The following is a 24,179-nucleotide window of genomic DNA, read 5'->3' as shown; positions in this document are numbered from 1 at the left end:
ACCCTCGTAATAAAGGGATCATTGAGTTAACTTCAGAGGGTTTGTTGTGTTTGGGGAGCTGGGTCAGAACATAACAGATTGTCAGGCGTAAAGAATCCGGATCATTTGTAAAGGTGTAGCATAGAATAGTCAGCACCCACCTTCCTAGAAGAATGGAATATTTTGAGGAATATTTAAAAAGGCAGAATATTATATTTCCCCTACATGAGAAATGGAGAAACATGTTTTTTTAGAGGCAGAAAGCAGACTCAGTCTTTCTTAATAGCTCCAGAAGATATTTTTGTGCCCATTTGAGAAAGATTGGGCCAGCCTATTCAGAAACCAGCCGCAGTCTCCCTGCTCCAAGCAGAAACTGAGGAGGCCACCTTTTTAGAAAGGCAGAGTTGGATCCATTCAAGACAGGATATTTTGAAACTCCTTCCAGCAAAGTCTGAACAAAGGCAGAAAGCCGACACAGGACAAACGCACAATAGGAATTGCCCAACACTCTTCAGAACACAAGCCCCTTCATTGCATCATCTCAGAGAAGTCCACACTTCAACCAAACCTGGGAGCTCAAACAAACACCTAGGATTTGCATTTCCTCTTTTGCCTATAGAGCCAGCTATGACTCTTAAATAACTCCGGCCCTACCTGACCCCATAGGAATCTGGCAACAGCCAATAGAATACATGTTCTTGCACAGGAACAGGAAGCTCAAATGCAAAGCCCAAAGAAGGTATAAAAAAAACCCCACTCTCAACTCCATGTGCTCAGCTGCCCAGAATCACAATTCTGCTTCACCATTAAACCGTATTTTAGATAGAAAGGAGAAAAACATAGGATAAATTAGCAAAGGAAAGAGAATAAAAAATGACTTCAAACGATATTTGGGTTTGCAGAAATACCATCCCAAGAAAACGTAAATTGAGAGCTGAAAGAGACACCCACAACAATATAAAAAGAAAGGAGGAGAGGAGGAGAGGAGACGAGAGGAAGAGGAGGGAAGGAAGGAAGAGGTAAGGAGAGGAGGGTGGAAGGGAGAGAAAGAGAAGGAGAGGGTAGGACGAGGAAGAGTAGGAGTAGGGGAGAGGTAAGGGAAGAAGGAAGGGAAATGAGGAAGGAAGGAGAGGAGGGAGGGAGGGAGGGAAAAAAGAAAGGGAAAATAAGGAGGTGTTAAATACAGTCAGATGGGATGGTAAACAAAGCAACCCAAATGGTATATCACAATCTTTTAAATGGAATAACAAATGTGCAAGAATGACAAATGTAAAGAAGAAGAACTACATGACTGTATACCTACAATTGTAAGAGAATAAAAAATAAAAATAAAAACTCTCCTAAAAAACCAACCATCTTTCCAATCAGCCTCCATGTTACCAGTGTCTTACTCCCAAGCGTGGAACTGAACCAGGTGGGGTATTTCTTCCCACAACAGTTACAGATTTCTTGTCTTTCTGATGCCAACTTGACACCAAAGATGTATGTGTCCTCTTTATAAAGAGGAGACATCAAAACAAATACCCAGAGTTCCTGAAGTTTGTTTTCCATGTTTGTAATGCAGGCACGGTCCCTGCAGGCCTTTTGTTCTCAACGTGAAAAGATGCAATGAAAACTGCTTGTGAATAAGGCAAAATAAGTAAGCCTGCTGGGAAAAGTACCTGGAAGGTAGAGGGGAGGGAGAGACTTTTCCCCAGAACTGAATGTGGAGTTTAAACTTTTATGAGGTTACAAGTCAAGTGAGATTGCTTTAAAAAGGAGGCAATAAAACATACAAATAAACCAGAAAGCTGTGTGACTTTTTCATCTTTTAAGCTCATATTTACAGAAGATCCTACATTTTGCTTAGAAAGGGCAATCTATATTATTTATAAGTGTTGGCAGTAACACAGCTGAGAGTTGAACACCCCATAAGTAAGAAATGTACCGAGCCAGCAACTTTTTAAATACAACTGCTCTATTCATTGAGGACCTATGAATGCCATGTCTCTCTGCGTCAATAAAGTGCCACACTTCAATAGATTGCTTCTGCTATGGTCAGAGAAGAAAGAAGAGATTAAAAGGTCATGTGGATGTTATCACTTAGCACAGCATAGGCATAAAAAGCGGTTGTATACTACTTTTGTTAAGGACAGGTAACATGGCCAACAGAGGGCAGCAGAGGGCAACTCTACCTGATACGAAAAAAGCTAAGCAGGGATAAAATAGACTAGACTAGAGAGTAGAGTAGAGTAGAGTAGAGTAGAGTAGAGTAGAGTAGGAATAGGAATAGAATAGGAATAGGAAAGAATAGAGTAGAGTAGAGTAGAGTAGAGTAGAGTAGAGTAGGAATAGGAATAGAATAGGAAAGAATAGAGTAGAGTAGAGTAGAGTAGAGTAGAGTAGAGTAGGAATAGGAATAGAATAGGAATAGGAAAGAATAGAGAAGAATAGAGTAGAGTAGAGTAGGAATAGGAATAGAATAGGAATAGGAAAGAGTAGAGTAGAGTAGAGTAGAGTAGGAATAGGAATAGAATAGGAATAGGAAAGAATAGAGTAGAGTAGAGTAGAGTAGAGTAGGAATAGGAATAGAATAGGAATAGGAAAGAATAGAGTAGAGTAGATTAGAGTAGAGTAGGAATAGGAAAGAATAGAGTAGAGTAGAGTAGAGTAGAGTAGAGTAGAGTAGAGTAGAGTAGAGTAGAGTAGAGTAGAGTAGAGTAGAATAGAATAGAACAGAATAGAACAGAATTCTTTATTGGCCAAGTGTGATCGGACACACAAGGAATTTGTCTTTGGTGCATAGGCTCTCAGTGTACATAAAGAAAAATAAAATAGAATACATTCATCAAGAATCATAAGATACAACACTTAGTGATAGTCATAGGTTACTAATAAGCAATCAAATCATACTGGGAAACAAATAAAACAATATAAATTGTAAAGATACAAGCAACATGGTTATAATAAGTGGGAGGAGATAGGTATCAGGAAGGATGAGAAGAATAATAGTAATACGGTCTTAGTAGGTAATATGACAGTGTTGTGGGAATTATTTGTTTAGCAGAGTGATGGCATTCGGGGGAAAACTGTCCTATAGTGTCGTTTTGAGGGTAGGAGTTGAAACAATTCATGTCCAGGATGTGAGGGGTCTGTAGATATTTTCACAGCCCTCTTTTTGACTCATACAGTATACAGGTCCTGTATACAGTATATATTTGGTATGAATTACATATACATTACACACACACACACACACACACACACATACACATACACACACACAATAGACCAGCAATTTTCAAACTGTATTCTTGATGGCAGGGAGGGAAGGAAGGAAGGAAGGAAGGAAGGAAGGAAGGAAGGAAGGAAGGAAGGAAGGAAGGAAGGAAGGAAGGAAGGAAGGAAGGAAGGAAGGAGGAAATCGGTTGAACACTGTCAATATTCTATTATTACAGTTTTGTCTCTTGATCATGAGTCCTGGGAATTCTTTTTTATCTAACAGTTGCCACATACAGCTTAATATACTACTTAATGAAAGGATAAAATGATGTACAGATGCAGAGGTGTTAAGTTATGTAAACAGCCATTACTGAATTAAAAAGGCAGCAAAATTAATCTGGGGGGAGAAAAATAAAACACTGAGGGAGAAAGAACAAGAGAAGAGCCATTGGGATCTGCCCCCCGTACCACAGATCGGTTATAGAATTGAGGAATAAGCAGTAAATTGGCCTCTTTTTGCTCAACTATATATCCACCTAAGCAGCAGATGTGCTGCAGACTTTATTTAATAAACTTTGGAAGAACTTCCCAAAGCCATCAGCTCAGTGCACCTCTGTCATCTTTCAAATAGCGAGTTAGCGAGTCCAGGGACACAATCTGACTCACCAGCACTGAAGTGGAAAGTGAAATTAAGGAGGCTCTCTGGCAAAATAAAACTGGCATTTCACCAAGGACAAACAAGATCAAGAGAAGAGACATTTTTTTATCTTAAGAAAGCTAGAAACTGACTCCTTTCCTGAGATAAGAATGGTGTTAAAGGCCTACTAATATTCTTTAATTCAAAAATCTGGTAATTACTTCTTAAGCTGTAAACCAGAAGGAGATAATCTTTTATAGACTGGAAGCCGCATTTTTTTAAAATTTATTTGCAGCTCTAAAGATGCATATCTTTAACACTGTAATATGATTGGACGAGCAGAAATATTTTGGGCCTTTTGGGGAGGATTTGCGAAAAGTTAACTGTGTCCATTGTGCCGATAAATTTTAGCAATCCCAAATCAATTAGGGGGACAGTGGTATCAAGGAAAACAGCCTCTGGCCTATAAATCTTGCCATTTCTACCAAAGTGGAAGGGAAGTTGGTAGAAAGGGTAATTCTTACTTTCTCCCCCATGGAAGCTTGCAAGTAGGAAAGAAAAATGAACATCTAGTCAGGAATCAAAATACAGGTTCCAAAAAAATCAAGGCTTACCTGCACCATTCATGGTTACTGCATCCAGTTTTGGTCACCGCGCTATAAAAAAAGATGCTGAAACTCCAGAAAGAGTGCAGAGAAGAGCAACCAGGATGGTTAGTGGACTGGAGGCGAAAATATATGAGGAAGGGTTGCAAGTATTTGTATGGCTAGTCTAGTGGAGAGAAGGACCAGGGGAGACATGATAGCAGTTATTTGAGGGGCTGCCACAGAGAGGAAGGGTCAAGCTATTTTCCAAGGCACCTGAAGGCCAGATAATGGATGGAAGCTGATCAAGGAGAGATTCAACCTGGAAATAAGGAGAAATTTTCTGATAGTGAGAACAATCAACCCTGGAACAGAAGTTGCCTTCAGAAGTTGTGGGAGCTTCATCACTGGAGGCTTTCAAGAAGAGACTGGACTGCCATCTGTCAGAAATGCTGTAGGGTCTCCTGCTTGGGCCAGGGGGGGGAGGGATTGGACTAAATGACCTACAAGGTCCCTTCCTACTCTGATGATCTGTATAATCTATTAAGAGTATGCACCAAAAGAACAGTGGGAGACATCCCTGCAAAAAAGAGATGCACTCGTTTTTCAGAAAGGAAGGGGAAATGATGCATGCACACATATTTGTAAGTAATAATGTAACAGACCCCAGGTTTCTTCCTGCCCTCCTATTATCTGCCGAGAACAATGGTCTTAGGTTAGGGGGAAAAAACATGTGCAACTTGAGGTTCAGGGATTGCTATGAGGATGTTCTGGTAAAATTTAACAACGGTCACTTATGAATTGCAAGGACATATTCCTCATGTCTTCATTTGTCTGTTAAACAGCCCCATTCAATACAATACAATACAATAGCAGAGTTGGAAGGGACCTTGGAGGTCTTCTAGTCCAACCCCTTGCCTAGGCAGGAAACCCTATACCATTTCAGACAAATGGCTATCCAACATCTTCTTAAAGACTTGGAGTGTCGGAGCATTCACAACTTCTGGAGGCAAGCTGTTCCACTGATTAATCGTTCTAACTGTCAGGAAGTTTCTCCTCAGTTCTAAGTTGCTTCTCTCCTTGATTAGTTTCCACCCATTGCTTCTTGTTCTGCCCTCAGATGCTTTGGAGAGTAGTTTTACTCCCTCTTCTTTGCATCAGCTCCTGAGATATTGGAAGACTGCCATCATGTCTCCCCTAGTCCTTATTTTAATCAAACTAGACATACCCAGTTCCTGCAACCGTTCTTCATATATTTTAGCCTCCAGTCCCCTAATCCTCTTTGTTGCTCTTCTCTGCACTCTTTCTAGAATCTCTGCATCTTTTCTACATCGTGGCGACCAAAACTGGATGCAGTATTCCAAGCGTGACCTTACCAAGGCATGATAAAGTGGTATTAATACTTCACGTGGTCTTGATTAATGTAACAGACCCCAGGTTTCTTCCCGCCCTCCTGTTATTTGCCGAGAACAATGGTCTTAGTTAGGAAAAAAAAAACATGTGCAACTTGAGGTTCAAGGATTGCTATGAGGATGTTCTGGTAAAATTTAACACCGGTCACTTATGAGCTGCAAGGACATATTCCTGGTGTCTTCATTTGTCTATTAAACAGCCCCACTGGTAGTATTCTACCGGTTCGGACCAGTTTGCCCATGGCTGGCCCCGCCCACCCACCCTGGCTCTATGGCATCCCATTTAGGCCCTTTTTTAGCGAAAAGCACATGCACGGAAGGGTTAGCAGATGCATTGAGTTGGAGCACATACGTGGTGGTATGCATTCACATTTGCAAACTGGTAGGGAAGGCAAGCAAACACCACCCCTGGTCCCATTCATCTGAAAGCTTGATTTCTCCCCCATCAAACCAGGTTTTATCTCATTCCTTTCACATCTTTTAAAATAATTACATTTCCAATTACAGAGGATACCTGTCTGATTTGTAGATCAAGGAAGAACTGCTCTTCAGCGTGACTTCATGTGAGCTGCATTGATTTAATTTCCTAGAAAAGAAAACAAGAGGCATGATGAAGGAAAAATTGTGAACAATCAGTGGAATAACTTGCCTCCAGAGGTTGTGAATGCTCCAACACTGGACGTTTTTAAGAAGATGTTGGATAACCATTTGTCTGAAGTGGTGTAGGGTTTCCTGCCTAGGCAGGGGGTTGGACTAGAAGACCTCCAAGGTCCCTTCCAACTCTGTTGTTCTATTCTATTCTAACTTGTGGAGGAGGTCGGAGTTTGGAGATCAAGCCATTTTTGCTCTTGAACTTGAAAAATTCATACTTCTTCCAGGTACCTCTGTGAAGCCACAGACTTTCAAGTTTTTCTCCCACGGTTATAACAATAACTTATTGATCAAAACCAGACAATGTGCTTTCCATCTCAATTCAGATAAATCAAAATTTGCAAAGGTTCTACCCTGTTTCCCTGAAAAGAAGAGCTCCTGGGATAATAAGCCCAATCAGGCTTTTGAGCGCATGCGCTAAAATAAGCCTTTCCCCGAAAATAACCCCCTCCCCAAAAATATTGCAACACAGCAGCAGCCATGGGGTGACCACGCTCACCGTCTCCTGCATCTCGAAAATAATAAGACCTCCCTGAAAATAAGGCCAAGCACTTATTTTGGGGGTCAAAAGAAAATAAGACCCTGTCTTATTTCTGGGGAAACACAGTATGTAATTTTGTACACTTGAAACTGTAAATCAACAAGCAAAAAAATAAATAATCACCCATTTGCTCCACTACCCACCCTGAAAAAATGATCCTCACCCATTTTTCTGATTTCTTTAAAAAATTGTTATGCAATGCTCTGCTTTCTGCAATCCCTAATCAACCATAAATTTCATTGAATAATGTCACCACTTACCAACAAAAAAATTACCCAATTCTGCTTTGAAGCAAGACAAAGGCAAATATCGAGCTAATTTTTTTTAATTAAAACAGTAAGACCTAGCAGTCAGATGCAAAAAGATAAATCACGTTTAGCCAGCCCTCCAGTCCCCTTCTTCAATTCCCTCCATTTTAGGGTCCATTTCAGCACACTCCAAATCTAGAAATTTGATTTCTTCACCAGAGTGGGGCTGTAGATTTAAGTATTTCTCAAAACACTCCATTTCTTATGTTTTCTTTCTTTCATTGGTTTCAACAGCCTGACGTAGGCGGAAAAATATGTTGTGGTCAGAAGAATCAAACAATTAGAGATTTATGATTCATTACAAATTACTTGGAAATCTACGTGTAAACAGTAGAGCTCTTCTAAGGCTGCCTTTGCTCAGAAGGGAATGGCTGTTCCCAGCCAGCCCGCACAGCAGAACTTCAATGATGATCTGGCCCACGGAGAAATCCAGTTTGACACCCCTGCAGTATAGCAAGTCTTTCTCATCCTCAACAACATTAAGGTATGTGGACTACAGCTCCCATAAAGCATCCTGTGTGGTGAATTCTGGGAGTTGAGGCTCACATTTTAACATTGCTGAGGTTGAGAAACACTGCATTAGAATGTATATCCTGTAAAAAAAAACAACGCTTCCTTCGGGAACTGCAAATTTCTGTAGCAGAATTAGTTAGTTAGTTAGTTAGTTAGTTAGTTAGTTAGTTAGTTAGTTAGTTAGTTTACTTTATTGATTAGTCCTTGGGTCATATCAGAGTGCAGAGTTCCAGACACAAATTATTACTAAAATCTGATTTAAAAGAATAATTTAAAATGGAATTGGATAAAATACAATTTAAAATGGAAATTGGAATACATTTTATCTATCTATATCTATCTATCTATGAATTTTATCTCAATATATCTCAATATATCAAAATATATCTCAATATATCTATCTATCTATCTATCTATCTATCTATCTATCTATCTATCTATCTATCTATCTATCATCTACCTACCTACCTACCCACCCACCCCTCTCTCTCTCTATATATGTGTGTGTGTGTGTGTGTGTGTGTGTGTGTTTGTGTTACAACCCCTGATATGCCCAAATAGCTGATGAGAGCTAAATAGCTCGAAATGGATCTATACTAGTCTCCCTTTATTTTATCAGCACAAATACAACACATACAACACACACACACACACACACACACACACACATATATGCGATCTCCGGAACTTTAAAATATATTGCTCACTTAGCTTTCATTAGCCACTGTTAACATCGTCAAGAGTGTAAAAACTATTAGAGAGATATCTGCCTTTATACACTATTAATCAATTTGGCCATTACGCGCTGACAGGCTGATCCACCCGCCTCCCACCTGTAATTAGCTTTGTTGTTTCTACCTCAGGCATGCTAATCGATGCTCCTATTCCTTCCTCCCCTATTGAGCACAGCTTGGGCTGCTCATCCCCATAACTAAATTTTTATTTTGACTGAAGAAGTTACTTGGGTGTGCAACGAAACCTCTCCGTTTCATAAACTTTGGTCCAGTTACCATGATTTAACCTTGTTAAATACTCAAGGATGACCTGCAGCCAATTCTACTCTCTCAAGTTCACCCAGCATGGTATTTGCAAAACACGATTATCCTAGCTATTTGTTACGCCACTGACAGATTTATGCAAACAGCTTGAATATGCAAATACCTGTCCTTCTGCTTTCCATCAGGACTTTTGCAGACATCCAGAGAGTTGGAAAGTGGCCCTTCAGCTTTCCAGCCAGAGGCAGCTATGTCTTTCTCCTTCTTCCCTTTCTGTGTCCCGGATGACTCTGAAAAGGAAACGTTCAGGTAGAATTGGAGCCAAGTGATTTCTTCAACCTCAAGAAAAGGGGATTGCAAACAAGGGGAAAACATCTGAATCCCTTACACCAAGGGGGTCAAACTCAAGGCCCGCGGGCCACATCTGGGCCGCAGGGTGCTTAGATCTGGCCCGTGGGGACACCCTGGAAACAGCAAAGGACCGTCCCATGGTGCCTCTGAGAGCGAAAATGGACCTCGGGAGGGCTGTACGTTTTCACTGGCAGAGGGCTATCAAAACAAATTAAAAACAAAGCAAAAGGAGAAATATTTCCCCTTTTGCAAGAAGGGACAGGAAAGGGGAAAGAGAAAGAGGAAAGACAGAGAAGGGAAGATGGGAAAAGAGCAAGGAAGGGGGGGGAAAGGAAAGAGGGGAAGGAAGAAGAAAAGAGAAAGAAGGAAGGAAGGAAGGAAGGAAGGAAGGAAGGAAGGAAGGAAGGAAGGAAGGAAGGAAGATTATGAGAGTGAGGGAGGGTCTGAGGGAAGTCCTGCCTTAGCACTTGTCCACCACAGGTGCCCCCGATATGAGTGACGTTGAGCTGGCCATGCCCACACAGGCCCCCGAGGTCAAACACAACCCCACAATGAAATGAAGTTTGACACCCTTGCCTGTATACTAACCCTTTCCCCAAGTTGAGCCCTTACAAACCATTCTATTTGTCAAGGGGGGAAAAGTGGAATTAAGGGCAAATGTCACTTATTTCTAAATCCCTTCTTTTATACGGGCGATTACTTTTATTATTCATTTGTACTATTTCTGTCCTTCACATTCGCAGTTAAAAATAATAACCCCAGAGCAAGCGGGGATGCAATACTCTGAAAAACTAGTTGCAATAAATAAGGTTAAGTTTTAAAAATAAGTTACACTATTTTTTTTCAAAATTATTGTGGGCAGATCCCTTTAAACTAGCTATAACCTTTGAAAAATAGGTTATGGCCAGTTTAAAAATCCCATGATACAGGACCACCGAGGCAAACAAGAGAAAACGGGGCTGATCAAAGCAACTGCCCAGGTTAACTAAACTGGAAAGTGATTTTGTATCCAGGATGCCAATCCATCATTCTGAATGGTGCGGTGGCCTAGAGGTGGAGCTCTCGCCTCACAATCAGGAGGCTGTGAGTTCAATCCTAGGTAGAGGCAGGTATTTCTATCTCTGGGCACACTGAGAATATACCTGCTGAACAAAACTCCACATTGGAGACAGGAAGGGCGTCTGGCCAGCAAACACTGAGCTCCATTCAGTCGCCCAGACTCCACCCCGCAAGGGATTATGGGGTCGTTAAAAGAAGATGAAAGAGGATGCCAGTCCATCATTTCCTTGGCATCTAAGAATCCCCCAGATCTGAGGGTTGCCATTTCTGATCATCCATAATAAAGAGCAGCTGGATTCTTACCTAACAGCCTCTTCCAGTTTTTGATAAGGAGTTTAGCCAATGCCACCACTTCCTTGTCTGAGCAATGCTTACGCACTGTGTTGACAGCCACACCAATTTTGGTGGTCTGAAACAAAGAAAAGAAGGATTTTCATTACTGGAATCCATACTTTGTGGAGAGAAGAATCTTAGTATCTGTTGTGGCCGCCAGCAGAGCCGGCACCAAAGTTGGGCAGTGAGGAGGTTGGGGAGGAGCATGAACCAGTCCTGGATGCCGGGGAAGGCTCGGACAAGGGCTCTGCATTGGAGGCAGAGACAGGGCCGTCTGGCAGTGATCAGGTGCCTACGAAGCTAGACAGCAGCGAAGCAGAGGAACACCTAGAGCCTGTTCCCAATGTGCGCATGCGCAGAGCTACCAGAAGAAATCAGGGTAGACTTGGGAGTAAAGTCACAGGTGGAAGGTGATTGGCCCCTCCCATCGGAAATAAAAGAGGAGCAAAAGGGGAGTGGGCTTTTGCAGGAAACAATACGTTCGTTCGGTGATTAAGATTCGTTTCAGGAGTGTGAAGATCTGTCCGTGAATCTCAGAGACTCCGTGCCCAGTCTTTCCTTGCAAAGCACCTCATATGGGAAATATTTACATGGCAGCTTTCCAAGATAGATAAGGTCTGTAGTCATAAATATTCCTTTGAAAGACTGTTTGCCAGGCCTTGCTGAATGTGAATGAGAGGAATTCACATTCGTTTAATAAAAGGGGTTTTGTCGGGACCAGGACTCTGCCTCGTGCTTTTTGGGGAAGCCTCGGTCAGAACAGTATCCCCATTTTCAAATCATCATCATAAGGGATGTCAAGATAAGGGAGACCTTTCTCTGCTCAAGACACTTCATTTCCTTAATTCTTCCTCACCACCAATGAAAACGATGGGAAATCATGTATCCAATTTATTTATTTACTAGATCCGTTTACAACCCCCCTTTCCCCTCAATTGCCAAACAATTAGTGACAATGCATTAAAAAGATCCACTTCTGTCGGGGGTTAGCGGATTGTCAAAATCTGCACAATTGGGTGCAACTATTATAAAAAGAGATGAGGCTCCGTTTTGACATCTTGCAGGTTCTGGTCTTCCCTGGCAAGTAGCCCTGATTGAAATCAAACAACAACAACAACAACAACAACAACAACAACAACAACAACAACAACAACAAACTATTTAACAAAACCAGCATTAAATCACATCGGGTAATAGGGAGAGAACAGTATAAATACCAAGGTGGTCAGACAAATTCTTAAAACTTCAGGAGCAATTTGGTGTCACCTTTGGGAGAAGGTGATCTTCAAGGGTAAACTAGAGTTACTGTATTTTTCGGAGTATAAGATGCTCCAAAGTATAAGACGCACCTAGCTTTTGGGGAGGAAAACAAGGGAAAAATATCTGCCTCCCAGCAATTTGCCTCCTTGCAACAAACAGCAAACGGTACAGACAATATACGCTGTTTGTAGCGTTACATTTCAGACTATACTTGTGCAGATGCTGTTAAAATTGATGTGGCTTTCTGGAAGTATAGTTAATTCTCTGCTATTTAAAAGAAGATACAATAGCACTGGGCCTCTTCAGCTCAAGCATTTATTTTAAAAAGCTACTTCATTTTGTTAAGCTGTCCAGAACAATAATAAAGCAGTTTTTTAAAAATAAGTCTAATAATTTGAACATTCTATAGGCATTTAGTTATTGACTTACCTCCTTGTAGCAAACAGCAAACAGCCTGATTAGCACAAGAAAAAAAAATCTGCCTCTGCCTCCTAGCAATATGCCTCGGGGAGCAAACAGCAAGTTTCACTTTCAATTTCAACATGGGCCTCCCGATCATCAGTTGTTTCAGGCTTAAGGGATGACTATAGCCTATTGCCGCCTCCGCAAGCCCTATTTTCAGGGGTGAAATCCAGCAGGTTTTGGAGAACCGGTAGCAGAAATTTTGAGTAGTTCGGAGAACAGGTAGCGGAAATTTTGATTAGCTTGAAGAACCTGCAAATCCCCCCTCTGGCTGGCCTCAGAGTGGGGTGGGAATGGAGATTTTGCAGGACCCTGCCATTCCCACCAAGCCACACCACACCCACCATTCCCCGCCCACAGAACCAGTAGTAAAAAAATAATGAATTTCACCACTGCCCATTTTCCCTGTTTGCTGCAAGGTGGTAAATTACTGGGAGGCAGAGGCCAAAGGATGGGGGCCGGTGGGTGGGTAGGTGGGGCTACATTCAGTGTATAAGACGAAACCAAATTTTCACCCTCTTTCAGGGGGAGGGGTGCGTCTTATATGCCGAAAAATACGGTAAAATGTATTAAAATTCTCTTCAGTTTTCCTAATCAGGCATCAGACTAGAGAAGGCTATCTCTAAGTGACCTCAAATGCTGGCTAACTGGATGGTTTTGGTTCTCTTGTTCTCTCTCAGCCTCCCTCTCGGGGCTGTTGGGAAGACGAAGTGGATACTAGGAATGAGGAAATCCATCTGAATTGCCTCTGCAGTTCCTGGAGGAAGACTGAAATTAACCTAATACAGGCTGACGACAGCCCTTTGCAAGAGATGCCTGTTTTCCATGCTGGTTCTGCTGTCAGTAATTTACACCATCCTTCAGGTAAAGGTAAAGGTTCCCCTCACACATATCTGCTAGTCATTCCTGACTCTAGGGGGCGGTGCTCATCTCCGTTTCAAAGCCGAAGAGCCGGCGCTGTCCGAAGGCGTCTCCGTGGTCATGTGGCCGGCATGACTCAACGCCGAAGGCGCACAGAACTCTTTTACCTTCCCACCAAAGGTGGTCCCTATTTTTCTACTTGCATTTTTTACATGCTTTCGAACTGCTAGGTTGGAAGAAGCTGGGACAAGTAACGGGAGTTCACTCTGTTACATGGTGTTCTAGGGATTCGAACCGCCAAAACTTTCTGATCGACAAGCTCAGCTTCTTAGCCACTGAGCCACCGCGTCCCTATAAGCATCATCCTTATCATGACCGCATTAAGTGTGTGACATTGCACTTAAATGATCACGCAGCATTCACTTAACGATGGCAACGATGGAAGTGCTGGAATTGCTGTCGACAACCATCCCAATAACATGACACCTTGCTTTAGTGTTGCTTAGCAACAGAGTTGCTGGTCCCAAATGAACATCATTAGGTGGAGACTGGCTGTTTTACAGCTGAAAGATGGGAATACTTGGGAGTTAAAAGGCCTGTTCAATGGGTTCACATCTACATTTCTCAAGAGGACAAATCAACCCAGCCTTACCTGCAGCAGCTCAATGCTCATGTTGCAGCTATTCAATTTCTTCAAGAGGTCCAGAGCTCCATCCTAAGAGGGGCAGAAAGAGCACAAAAGGCATCGTTTAGACTTCATTTTCAAGTTTTTCTTTCTTTTCCATCCTTTAAATGTTCCAGGAGAGCAAAAAATGCCACAGCTTCCGAAGCACAGAGAAGCTGCCAATGCTCTCGTAAAAACGCCTCCCCATCTTCAAGGCAGTCGGTCACGAAACATTGACTTTTATTTCACTTTCAGCCCACCTTTATTACTTTATAAGTAACTCAAGGTGAAGAACATACATGAATACTCCTTCCTCTTCCTGCTTTCCACCAAAACAACCCTTGTGAAGTGGGTTGGGCTGAGAGAGAGTGACTGGCCCAAAGTCACCCAGCTGGACTTCATTCCTAAAGTGGGATTAGAACTCACAATCTCTTGTTTCTCTTGATCTTTTAGCCCCCTACCTCCTTCACAACTCTTTCATTTTGGTAAAGCATTTCCTAAGAATACAATACAATACAATACAATACAATACAATACAATACAATACAATACAATACAATACAATACAATACAATACAATAGTAGAGTTGGAAGGGACCTTGGAGGTCTTCTAGTCCAACCCCCTGCCTAGGCAGGAAACCCTATACCGTTTCAGGCAAATGGCTATCCAACATCTTCTTAAAGACTTCCAGTGTTGGGGCATTCACAACTTCTGGAGGCAAGCTGTTCCACTGATTAATTGTTCTAACTGTCAGGGAATTTCTCCTCAGTTCTAAGTTGCTTCTCTCCTTGATTAGTTTCCACCCATTGCTTCTTGTTCTACCCTCTGGTGCCTTGGAAAATAGTTTGACTCCCTCTTCTTTGTGGCAACCCCTGAGATATTGGAACACTGCTATCATGTCACCCCTAGTCCTTCTTTCTCTTAAGCTAAATATATCCAGTTCCTGCAACCTTTCTTCATATGTTTTAGTCTCCAGTCCCCTAATCCTTGTTGCAGGCAACTATTGAGGCAGGAGGCTCGGGAATTAAATTGGAACACGCCGGCTTCTCAATCATAAGGTTCTCTTCATTAAAACAATTAAAACATTCATCATTAATTGGGGCATTGGCCAAGATAGAGCGTAAACGAGATGTCTGAAGACATTTGATAGGGTGATATTTGGGCAATAGATATTCCCAATTTGTTAGTCATAGACAATGGGAATCGAAATAAAGTTTTTTCTTTCTTTCTCTAATTTCTGACCTTAATAAGAACAGATCCATAAAAAAGATCAGTGTTTCTCAACGTTGGCAGCGTTGAAGATGTGTGGAGTTCAACTCCCAGCATTCCCCAGCCAGCTTTCTGGGAGTTGAAGTCTACACATCTTCAAGCTGCCATGGTTGAGAAAAACTAAAACAGACAATCTGGAAGGGAATTGTCTTGCAGACGTTTCATTGCCCAAACTGGTTCGGTCAGTGCAAATTAAACAAATTAACATAGTTGGAGGGGATTTTGTAGGACATCTAGTCCAGCCCACTGCCCAAGCAGGAGACTCTACACCATTTCTAAACAGATGGCAGTCCAGTTTCTTCTTAAAAGCTTTCAGTGATGAAGCTCCCACAACTTCCGAAGGCAACTTCTGTTCCATTGGTTGAGTGCTCTCACTGTCAGAAAACCTATCCTTATTTCCAGGTTGAATCTCTCCTTGGTCAGTTTCCATCCATTATTCCTTAATCTGGCCTTTGGGTGCCTTGGAAAATAGCTTGACCTCCCCCACTCTCTGTGGCAGCTCCTCAAATATTGGAACGCTGCTATCATGTCTCCCCTGGTCCTCCTCTTCCTAGACTAGTTCCTGCAACTGTTCTTCATATGTTTTAGTCTCCAGTCTCCTAATCATCCTAGTTGCTCTTCTCTGCACTTTTTCTAGAATCTCAACATCTTTTTTGATGATGTTACCTAATTTAGATAATGAAACGAAGCTCAGAGAGCACCAAAGGCCCCTCATTTTAATCCTGGGCCACAAATACTCTCCTTTATTGGTACTCCATCCTACATCAAAACACCAAAATATCTATATCCAGCACAGGTAAGTAAAAGAGATGGTTAAAAGCTTCCATAAAGCACTATATACATCCTGATATCTTTTCTGAGCCTGCTAATAGCCTCTGTTTCAGCAATATCATCCCCACCTGAATGCCTTCAAGGGCCAAAGAGAAATCCAATATATACTGTAACTTTGTCATCTGTCTCTTGCATAGATTCAATTACCTGCAATTACCAATCTTCTACTCGTTTTGAAAGCCAGGGAAGAGCAGAAAGGTGGGCGGAGGAGGAGGAGAAGGAAAAAGAGAAAGAGTGATGAAACATATGCTTCCTTTTGGTGTTGTCTTCATGCTGTGATGTTTGAATATCAGAAACGAAAGGGACATTACACTGGGCCATTTCGATCACATTCGTCAGTTCTAAGGTAAAGGTAAAGGTTCCCCTCATACATATGTACTAGCCGTTCCCGACTCTAGGGGGCAGTGCTCATCTGTGTTTCAAAGCCAAAGAGCCAGCGCTGTCCGAAGACGTCTCCGTGGTCATGTGACTGGCATGACTAAATGCCAAAGGCGCACGGTACACTGTTACCTTCCCACCAAAGATAGTCCCTATTTTTCTACTTTCGAACTGCTAGGTTGGCAGAAGCTGGGACAAGTAATGGGAGCTCACTCCGTTATGCGGCGCTAGGGATTTGAACCACTAAACTGCCAACCTTCTGATCGACAAGCTCAGCATCTTAGCCACTGTTCTAGAGATAGGCAAAATTTCCTCAGCTAAAGGCCACAGTTTATTTACTCCTACATACCTCTGTATGCCACCTGCTCCCCATTTCTAGATAGCCAACAATAAAACCATTAAAGCATCAAGAGACAAAACATTTAATACATCTTGTGCTTGTTAACTCTATCTCATTGATGGCGGGGTCAGCAACGCGAGACACCAGGAAATTCCATGGCTGAAGACTGGCTTGGGAAGTTTTAAAAAAGCCTGGAAGAAGGCAATGGCACATTATTTGCATATTATTGCCATCAAAACAATATGCATGTGTTCAAGACGCGATCAAGAGCCAAGCTTAATTTGACGAGAGTTTACTTTTCTAAAACAAAAAGCAAAATAGAATGAAAAACATTGACAACACTGCAATTGGGACACGTTTCAAAAATGAGAGTCATGCTTGCTTCACTGTCATTCTTATCCCCTTTGGCTTATCATAGTTATTCCAGAAACATATTGAAGCTCAACGCTGAAAGCTTGCAAGCTCCACTGACTGTTGCTTAATTCTAAAGAAAATTAGTGGCCTGTCCATCCAGGCTGGCCTCTCCCAAATCAGAATTTCTAATCCTGTTCCTGCACAGTGTTGTGGCCCGCCAGCAAAATTCTGGCAGCAGAATTGGACAGTGCGGAGGTTGGGGAGGAACATAGGCCAGTCCTGGAATCTGGGGAAGGCTCTGATGAGGGCTCTGTGTCGGAGGCAGAGATAGGGCCAGGGCCATATGCCATTTATCAGCTGCCTTCGGAGTCAGACATCAGTGAAGCAAATGAACAGCTGGAGCCTGTTCCCAGTGTGCACATGTGCAGAGTTGCCAGGTGAAGGGAACAGCTAAAGAACAGGGGCCATCTTGGGAGTAAAGCCACAGGTGGACGATGAATGGCCCCTCCCAGAGGGAATAAAAGAGGAGTAAAAGGGGAGTGGAGTTTGCAGGAGGCAATTAGTTTGCTTATTGGTTCCTGATTCTCTGAGACTCCTTGCCAAGTTTTGCAGATATCGGCCTGCCAGCTCTCCAAGCCAGATAAGGTCTGTGACTGTAAATCCTCCCTTGAGAGACTTTGCTGGATGTGAATGAGCAGAATTCACAGTAAATTAATAAAAGGGGTTTTTGTCAGGACCAGGAGTTTGCTTCAGGCTCTTGGGAAGCCTCAGTCAGAACACACAGGATTTCCACTGTGGAAAGACCACTACCAACTGTCCACCTTTATAGTTGAAGGAGATCCAGGAAAATAAGAGTAAAGAAGTTGTTTGTAGTCCACCCAAGCTAGAACAAAGTTTGCAAGAGAAGTCAATCATTAACCTCAAGGTGTAATCTTGCTGTAGAGTGCTCAGAGCTTTTCATGCTTACATTTCTGGGATTTAAAGGGCTAAAGCCTCCAATTTTAACCAAATGCACTGCTTCTGCTGGCATGAAAGGACAAAATATATCTTTCCAGCTTAAATAGATTTCTGGAATAAATATGATAAAGTGGATAAGGATGACAGTGAAGCAAACACGATTCACATTTTTGAAACATGTCCCAATTAAGTGTCTAGTCTTTTCACCCCTTTTTTTAAACAGGGGCCCTTATCAACAACATGATGGCTGATAGAACCAGCCCCCACGTAAGGCTTATAAAATATTATAGGCAGACAACTTCTGTTCTGCACTTGCCAAAGTGTCAATTAGTCTCTTTTTCTGCTTTCAGAAACAAGACATGTCTTTTTAATTGAACTTTTGAAAATGCTCAGTGCGAGCATTTAAAAGTCAGATGCCTTCCCAGTTTAATCTAGTATATGAATTATATAGTTCAGGGGTGAAATTCAGCAGGTTCTGGAGAACCGGTAGCGGAAATTTTGAGTAGTTCGGCAAATACCACCCCAGAGTGGGGTGGGAATGGAGATTTTGCAGTATCCTTCTCCTGTCATGCCCACCAAGCCATGCCCACAGAACCGGTAGTAAAAAAAAAAAATGAATTTCACCACTGATATAGTTCTTCTGAATTTCTGTACATCATTCTGTTTGTTTGGTTAGGTCTGGATAGATTCCAGAGGCTAAGGAACACACTTTGAGGAAGGGGCACCAAATGAGACAGACCACATCACATATACAGGTGAGAGTTGATTTCTGGGGAGGACCTGGGATTTGTTTTCTTTAAGTGTCATTTATGTATTTCGGGATATATTGTTTTTCATATGAAAAATGGAGTTAATTGTCTTACATTTTCAACAATTATGTCTACTGGGACATCTGAGAGTCCAAAAAGGAAATATGAGGGTCAGATACAGCTCTTAAGCTACAATCGGCTTACCGCTAGGTTAGGCAATACAACAACATTACTATCAGCAATGAAGTAACCACATTCACTATGAATAGAGGTTGGCCAGTTATAAAAGAGCGAATCCCTTTGGTCTAAAGCAGGGGTCTCCAACCTTGGCAACTTTAAGACTTGTGGACTTCAAGAGGGTAGGGCACCCTCTAATTTCCAAGCCTCCTGCCTCATAGTTGCCTGCAACAAGGAGGCAGCAAACAGAAACTCTTAAGAAATACTTTACAAAAATGAAAGAGTTGTGAAGGAGGTAGGGAGCTAAAAGATCAAGAGAAACAAGAGACTGTGAGTTCTAATCCCACCTTAGTTATGAAAGCCGGCTGGATGACTTTGGACCACTCTCTCTCAGCTCAACTCAACTCACAGGGTAGTTGTTGTTGTGGGGAAACTAGGAAGAGGAAGTTTGTGCTGGATACCTTCACCGCCTTGAGTTATTTGTAAAAATAATAAAGGCAGGATATAAAACAAATTTAAAAGTATCGATATCAGCAACAAAGGTAACCAGACCCACCATGAATAGAGAGGTTGGGCAGTTGTAAGAAGAGTAGGCCCTGGAATGGATTTGTTGAACCAAGTTGAATCCAATGCCAGTGGAAAAGTCTACATATAGCCAAGGTCTTGCAAATAAACATTTGATGAAGCTGAAACATGTACGATGGGAAGAAAAGCAGGACTACCTATTGCCTCCTGGCTCAGATCAAAATAGCCTTTATAGCTTAACATCTTGTTCCCTTCTCAACCTCCAAGGGCCTTTAGCTGAGGCCTTGAATGTGACCAACAAATAATCTAGGTTAATGTCATAATTGTTAGTAAATTATCTACTTGCCTCCAGAAGTTGCAAATGCTCCAACACTGGAGGTTTTTAAGAAGAGGCTGGAGAGCCATTTGTCTGAAATAGTACCTGCTTGAGCAGGGGGTTGGTCTAGAAGACCTCCAAGGCCCTCTTCCAACTCTGTTATTCTGTTATACGTGTAGGAGAAGGCCTCTTCCTGCTTCACACAAGGGTTCCATTGGCCTGAGGTCTTCCAAACATTTTAGGCTGGGTGGTGTCATGTTCGGTTTAAAAAAATAGGGATGTGGGCCACTCCACCTTACGAAAGCAGATAGGGCCCCCTTCCCTCCTCCTCCTCCTCTACTCCTCCTCCTCTGATATTTCTACTTCTCCCCGACTTAGGAGCCCTGCCCCAAGATCAAATTTAAGCGCTCCAGCCTTTGCCAAGCACCTGTTCCCCAAAGCCTTCCCTTCGGCCATCAGGAGGCTCTACTTGGTCTGAAAGTTAACTGCAACTCAGACGCGACTTCTGCTTGGTTTTACACACACGTGGGAATGGGGGCAAGAGAAAGCTGGGACTGAAAAGTAAGTTAGGGGAGGTCGCAGAGCGACTGGGTACTACTACTGACGCAGCCAAGGTTACAGGAACGTGTCACCCCACTTCCTCTTCCCCTCCTCCCTCCACCCGCGCCTTTTCCAAGACGCAACGCCTCTTCTTCGCCTGTTGAACCATTTGCAAACCCTCCCAAGAGTAACCCGAAAGCCACTTCCAAACAAACAAACAAACAAACGGCGGCTTGCACAAACTCCCAAAGCCTGCAAAAGACGGCTTTGCGTTAGCAAGAGCGAGCCAGCGAAAGCGCAACGTAAGAAACAACACGTAGTACGAAGGTGGTTGGGGGTTTCCCCCCGCCTCTTACCGTGTTCTTCCTAGACACCATCTTATCCAACTTTTTGGCCGTCCGGATCAGCTCCTCCGCTTGCCCCATGGTACTTCAGCCGCCTAAACGGGCGCTCTCTCTCCGCCCAAGGTCCAGAGAGATGCGTGTTTTGTTTATATACGTGTGGATCAAAAACTACAGCTCGGGGGGGGGGGATGAGGACCCGCCGCGGGGTCTGCTTTGATAACACTTCTAGGGTTCGGTTTGTTTATTTAAGGGAGGAAAGGGAAAGTGCTTGTGGCGTTAAAAAGGAAGGAAGTGGGGGAAGAGAAAGGAAAAGTTTTTTCGCTCCAACTAAACTACAAGTTGGGACCGAGGGAAGAGAAAGCAGGAGAAAAGGGGGAGTGGCGACCCAGGGACTTATAAACGGCTGCCATGCAGTCGAAATTAGCACCCGGGGACGAGCTAAATATAGGAGCCAAGGATCAAGGGGTGGAAAAAAAGCGCAGGCAGGGCGAGATGGGCGGCGATTGAGACCACGTGCGAAGGGATGTGCTGAGCGCCAGCGGGGTGGGGTTAAGAAAGCAGGGAGGCCTTTTCACGAGCGGCCTCCAGGAGCCGCTTCAGGGTTTTAAAGGAGGGGAGAACTGCCCGCACAGCTGCCTTTGACGATACGATTCACGGCCTGTAAAGCCGCCTTGCTCAACTTTTTGGGCCATTGGAAGGTGGGTGGTGGACTTCAACTCCCAGGGAGCTCAGCGAAGAAGTCCTCCTGGCTGGGGAATTCTGGGAGTTGAAGTCCAACCCGTCTTCCAGTGGCCAAGGTTGGGAAACGCTGCCCTGAAGGCTAGGACTTCAAGGTGACCTTCAACCTCCCATTCAATGAAATGGGGGGGGGGGGGTTGTACACACACACACACACACACACACACACACACACACACACACACCTATTTCCCCCAGATCATTGACATGGAGTCTTTATTGATTAGCCCTTGGGCCATGTCAAAGTGCAACGTTCCAGAAACAAATTATTACTAAAGTTTGATAAAAGCAATATAAAATGGAATTGGATAAAATACAATTTAAAATGGAATTGGAATAAAATAACGATTTAAAATGAAATTGGAATAGAATACAATAATTTAAGATATAGGTAAAATATGATAAAATTATATTTCGGTGTCACCCCAAATCAGAAATAATATTCCCTTCCCCCATTTTGGAAGTTAAAGTGATAGCCTGCCGAAGTATCCAGGGATCAAGAACTGTGGCTTGCAAGTTGTTTGTTTGTTTGTTTGTTTGTTTGGGTTTCAGGTGTGTTATCTAAAAATTGTGTTACAGAAGTTTAAAAGGGAAATTGGCACCAGGTGGGTAGCAATGGGTTGTTGATACACTTTGACTGACAACATTTGAATTAAATATTTGAGGAATGGGGGGAGGGGGGGAGAGAGAGAGAGAGAAAGAGGAAGGAAAGGTAGTTTCAAACAATATTGTTCAAAGTTTAGAGTCATTCTGTTTATAACCAGGGGCTGGCACAAAGAAGAGGGAGCAAAGCTCTTCTCCAAAGCACCTGAGGGTAGGACAAGAAGCAATGGGTGGAAACTAATCAAGGAGAGAAGCAACTTAGAACTAAGGAGAAATTTCCTGACATTGAGAACAATTAATCAGTGGAACAACTTGCCTTTAGAAGTTGTGAATGCTCCAACACTGGAAGTTTTGTAAGAAGAGATTGGATCACCATTTGTCTGAAATATGCCTAAGCAGGGGGTTCGACTAGAAGACCTCTAAGGTCCCTTCCAACTCTATTATTCTATTCTATTCTAACATAATTTGACACACCCCATTCTCTTCATTATTAAAATTGAAAGTGCATGTGTATACAGATAGTCCTCGACTTTACAACAGTTCATTTAGTGACCAATTGAAGTTACAACGGCACTGAAAAAAGTGACTTCGGACCATTTTCACACTTATGACCTTTGCAGCATCCTCAAGGTCACATTTGGATGCTTGACAACTGACTCACATTTATGACGGTTGCAATGTCGGGGGGGGGTGTTTCATGTGTGATCCCCTTTTGCAACCTTCTGACAAGCAAAGCGAATGGGGAATCCGGATTCACTTCACAACCGTGCTACGAATTTAACAACTGCAGTGATTCGCTTAAGAAATGTGGCAAGACAAGTCGTAAAATGGGACAAACTCACTTAACAAATGTTTCACTTAGCAACATAAATGTTGGGCCCGGTTGTGGTAGCAACTTGAGGACTGCCTGTACATTTCTGTTGTGAATTAGTTCGTCGCTATTTAAAAAGAGAAACGGGGACCATCAAGCATCTTTGACCTTCAGTCCCTGTAGAGACACTATTTTGATCTCCCTTGCCTGTAACTCTTTTGATTTCACCTATTCATCTTAGTTGTCTTCCTCCCTTTCCTTGCCAGACATAATCCTTTTTAGTCTTGTATCCATTTTCATGATAGACTCTTAAGTTTGTACGTTTCATCAGTTCAAGAGCCAATCAATCCATGCTACTTTCAGTAATCAGATCTGAATTCATTTGAGGGTATCTCTGCATCTCTTCATTTTCCTTGGTACTCGGCTTTACAATACCACTGAAAAGGCTCTCACTTAAATTGTTATCTTTTTCTCATTGAAGTGCCCTTCTTCATGATCTTGGCTCATTCTGTGTTTCCTCTCAAGCCGAGAATTAATCTCCTTCTAACTTCTCCAGCACCGTGACTTTTATCTGTTGTTCTCCTTTCTTCACCAAAGCATTAAAAAGTTTTTTTTTTTAATGTTTTAAAACGTTGGAAATAAGGGGAAGCTTTCCAACCTTATACCACAAAGCTTTGGCCTCATTCTTCTGATGATACCATCACTTCTCAGGAAATGGCCCTGGGGTGCTCAGAGGCTTTATTTTTGGGAGAAATTGGGGCCTCTTGTCGGTCAGGAAGAATTTGGATCACACAATAAGTTCCAAATAAGATGGTTTATTGCTTGTGCCTATACAAAACCATGTGGTGAATTAAGAGTCAGCACTAAATTGGTGATAGATGATAGTCGATAGAATTATGTTCCCGTTAAGATGATTTACTGCTAATTCCTAAACACAAGAATATAGTCAACTTAATGTCAACACCAACTTGGTGCAAAATGAGAGTTAACAGATTTTTTTTTTTTTGGGGGGGGGGGGGGGGGCTGGTCTTAAATTGCTAGTGTGACCCTAACCAGATTCCTGTCTTGACTCCACCTCCAATGTCTGCCTCTTTTTCTCCTACTCCAAATTTTCCAACCAGCATGCTGGGAATTGAAGTCCAGATGTCTTCGAGCTGTCAAGGTTTTATCAAGTTAAATGCAAACTTTAACAAGAGTCGGGAACGACTAGCACATATGTGCGAGGGAAACCTTTACCTTTAAAACAGCTGCCAACACATTTTCCATATAGAATTGAGAAACCAGAAGCCTGACTTCCAAAACAGAGGTATTTAAATGGAATTAATTCAAATAGCAAAATAGGTCAAACATCTGTGATTAAAACTGAGTTCTGATCATTATCCAGAAAGCTCTCTTTAATCTTGTGATTTTTGGAGGGTGTATGAAAATTGGGAAC

The 24,179-nt window shown here is 42.5% G+C and overlaps 1 protein-coding gene across 2 annotated transcripts in view; it reads right to left on the bottom strand.

Moving 5' to 3' along the window:
- The window catches only part of TCEA3 (transcription elongation factor A3), a 38,551-nt gene extending 17,355 nt beyond the window's left edge, over positions 1-21,196 (bottom strand). The window contains exons 1-5 of one of the 2 annotated variants that reach the window (XM_081962489.1): positions 20,605-21,196; positions 13,800-13,862; positions 10,535-10,640; positions 8,988-9,111; positions 6,328-6,399 (exon numbers count right to left, since the gene is read on the bottom strand). In XM_081962489.1, the coding sequence (XP_081818615.1) occupies positions 6,328-6,399; positions 8,988-9,111; positions 10,535-10,640; positions 13,800-13,862; positions 20,605-20,673 (434 nt within the window). In that variant the 5' untranslated portion in view covers positions 20,674-21,196. Of the gene's footprint in view, positions 1-6,327; positions 6,400-8,987; positions 9,112-10,534; positions 10,641-13,799; positions 13,863-19,813; positions 19,939-20,604 lie in introns of those variants that run through there. The other variant, XM_081962490.1, reaches the window with a different exon arrangement.
- Positions 21,197-24,179: the final 2,983 nt, after the last annotated feature.

The sequence above is a fragment of the Natrix helvetica genome (assembly GCF_964273705.1).
Source record: "Natrix helvetica genome assembly, chromosome: 9".
Taxonomy (NCBI): domain Eukaryota; kingdom Metazoa; phylum Chordata; class Lepidosauria; order Squamata; family Natricidae; genus Natrix; species Natrix helvetica.
This window is presented reverse-complemented; position numbering and strand designations above follow the sequence as displayed.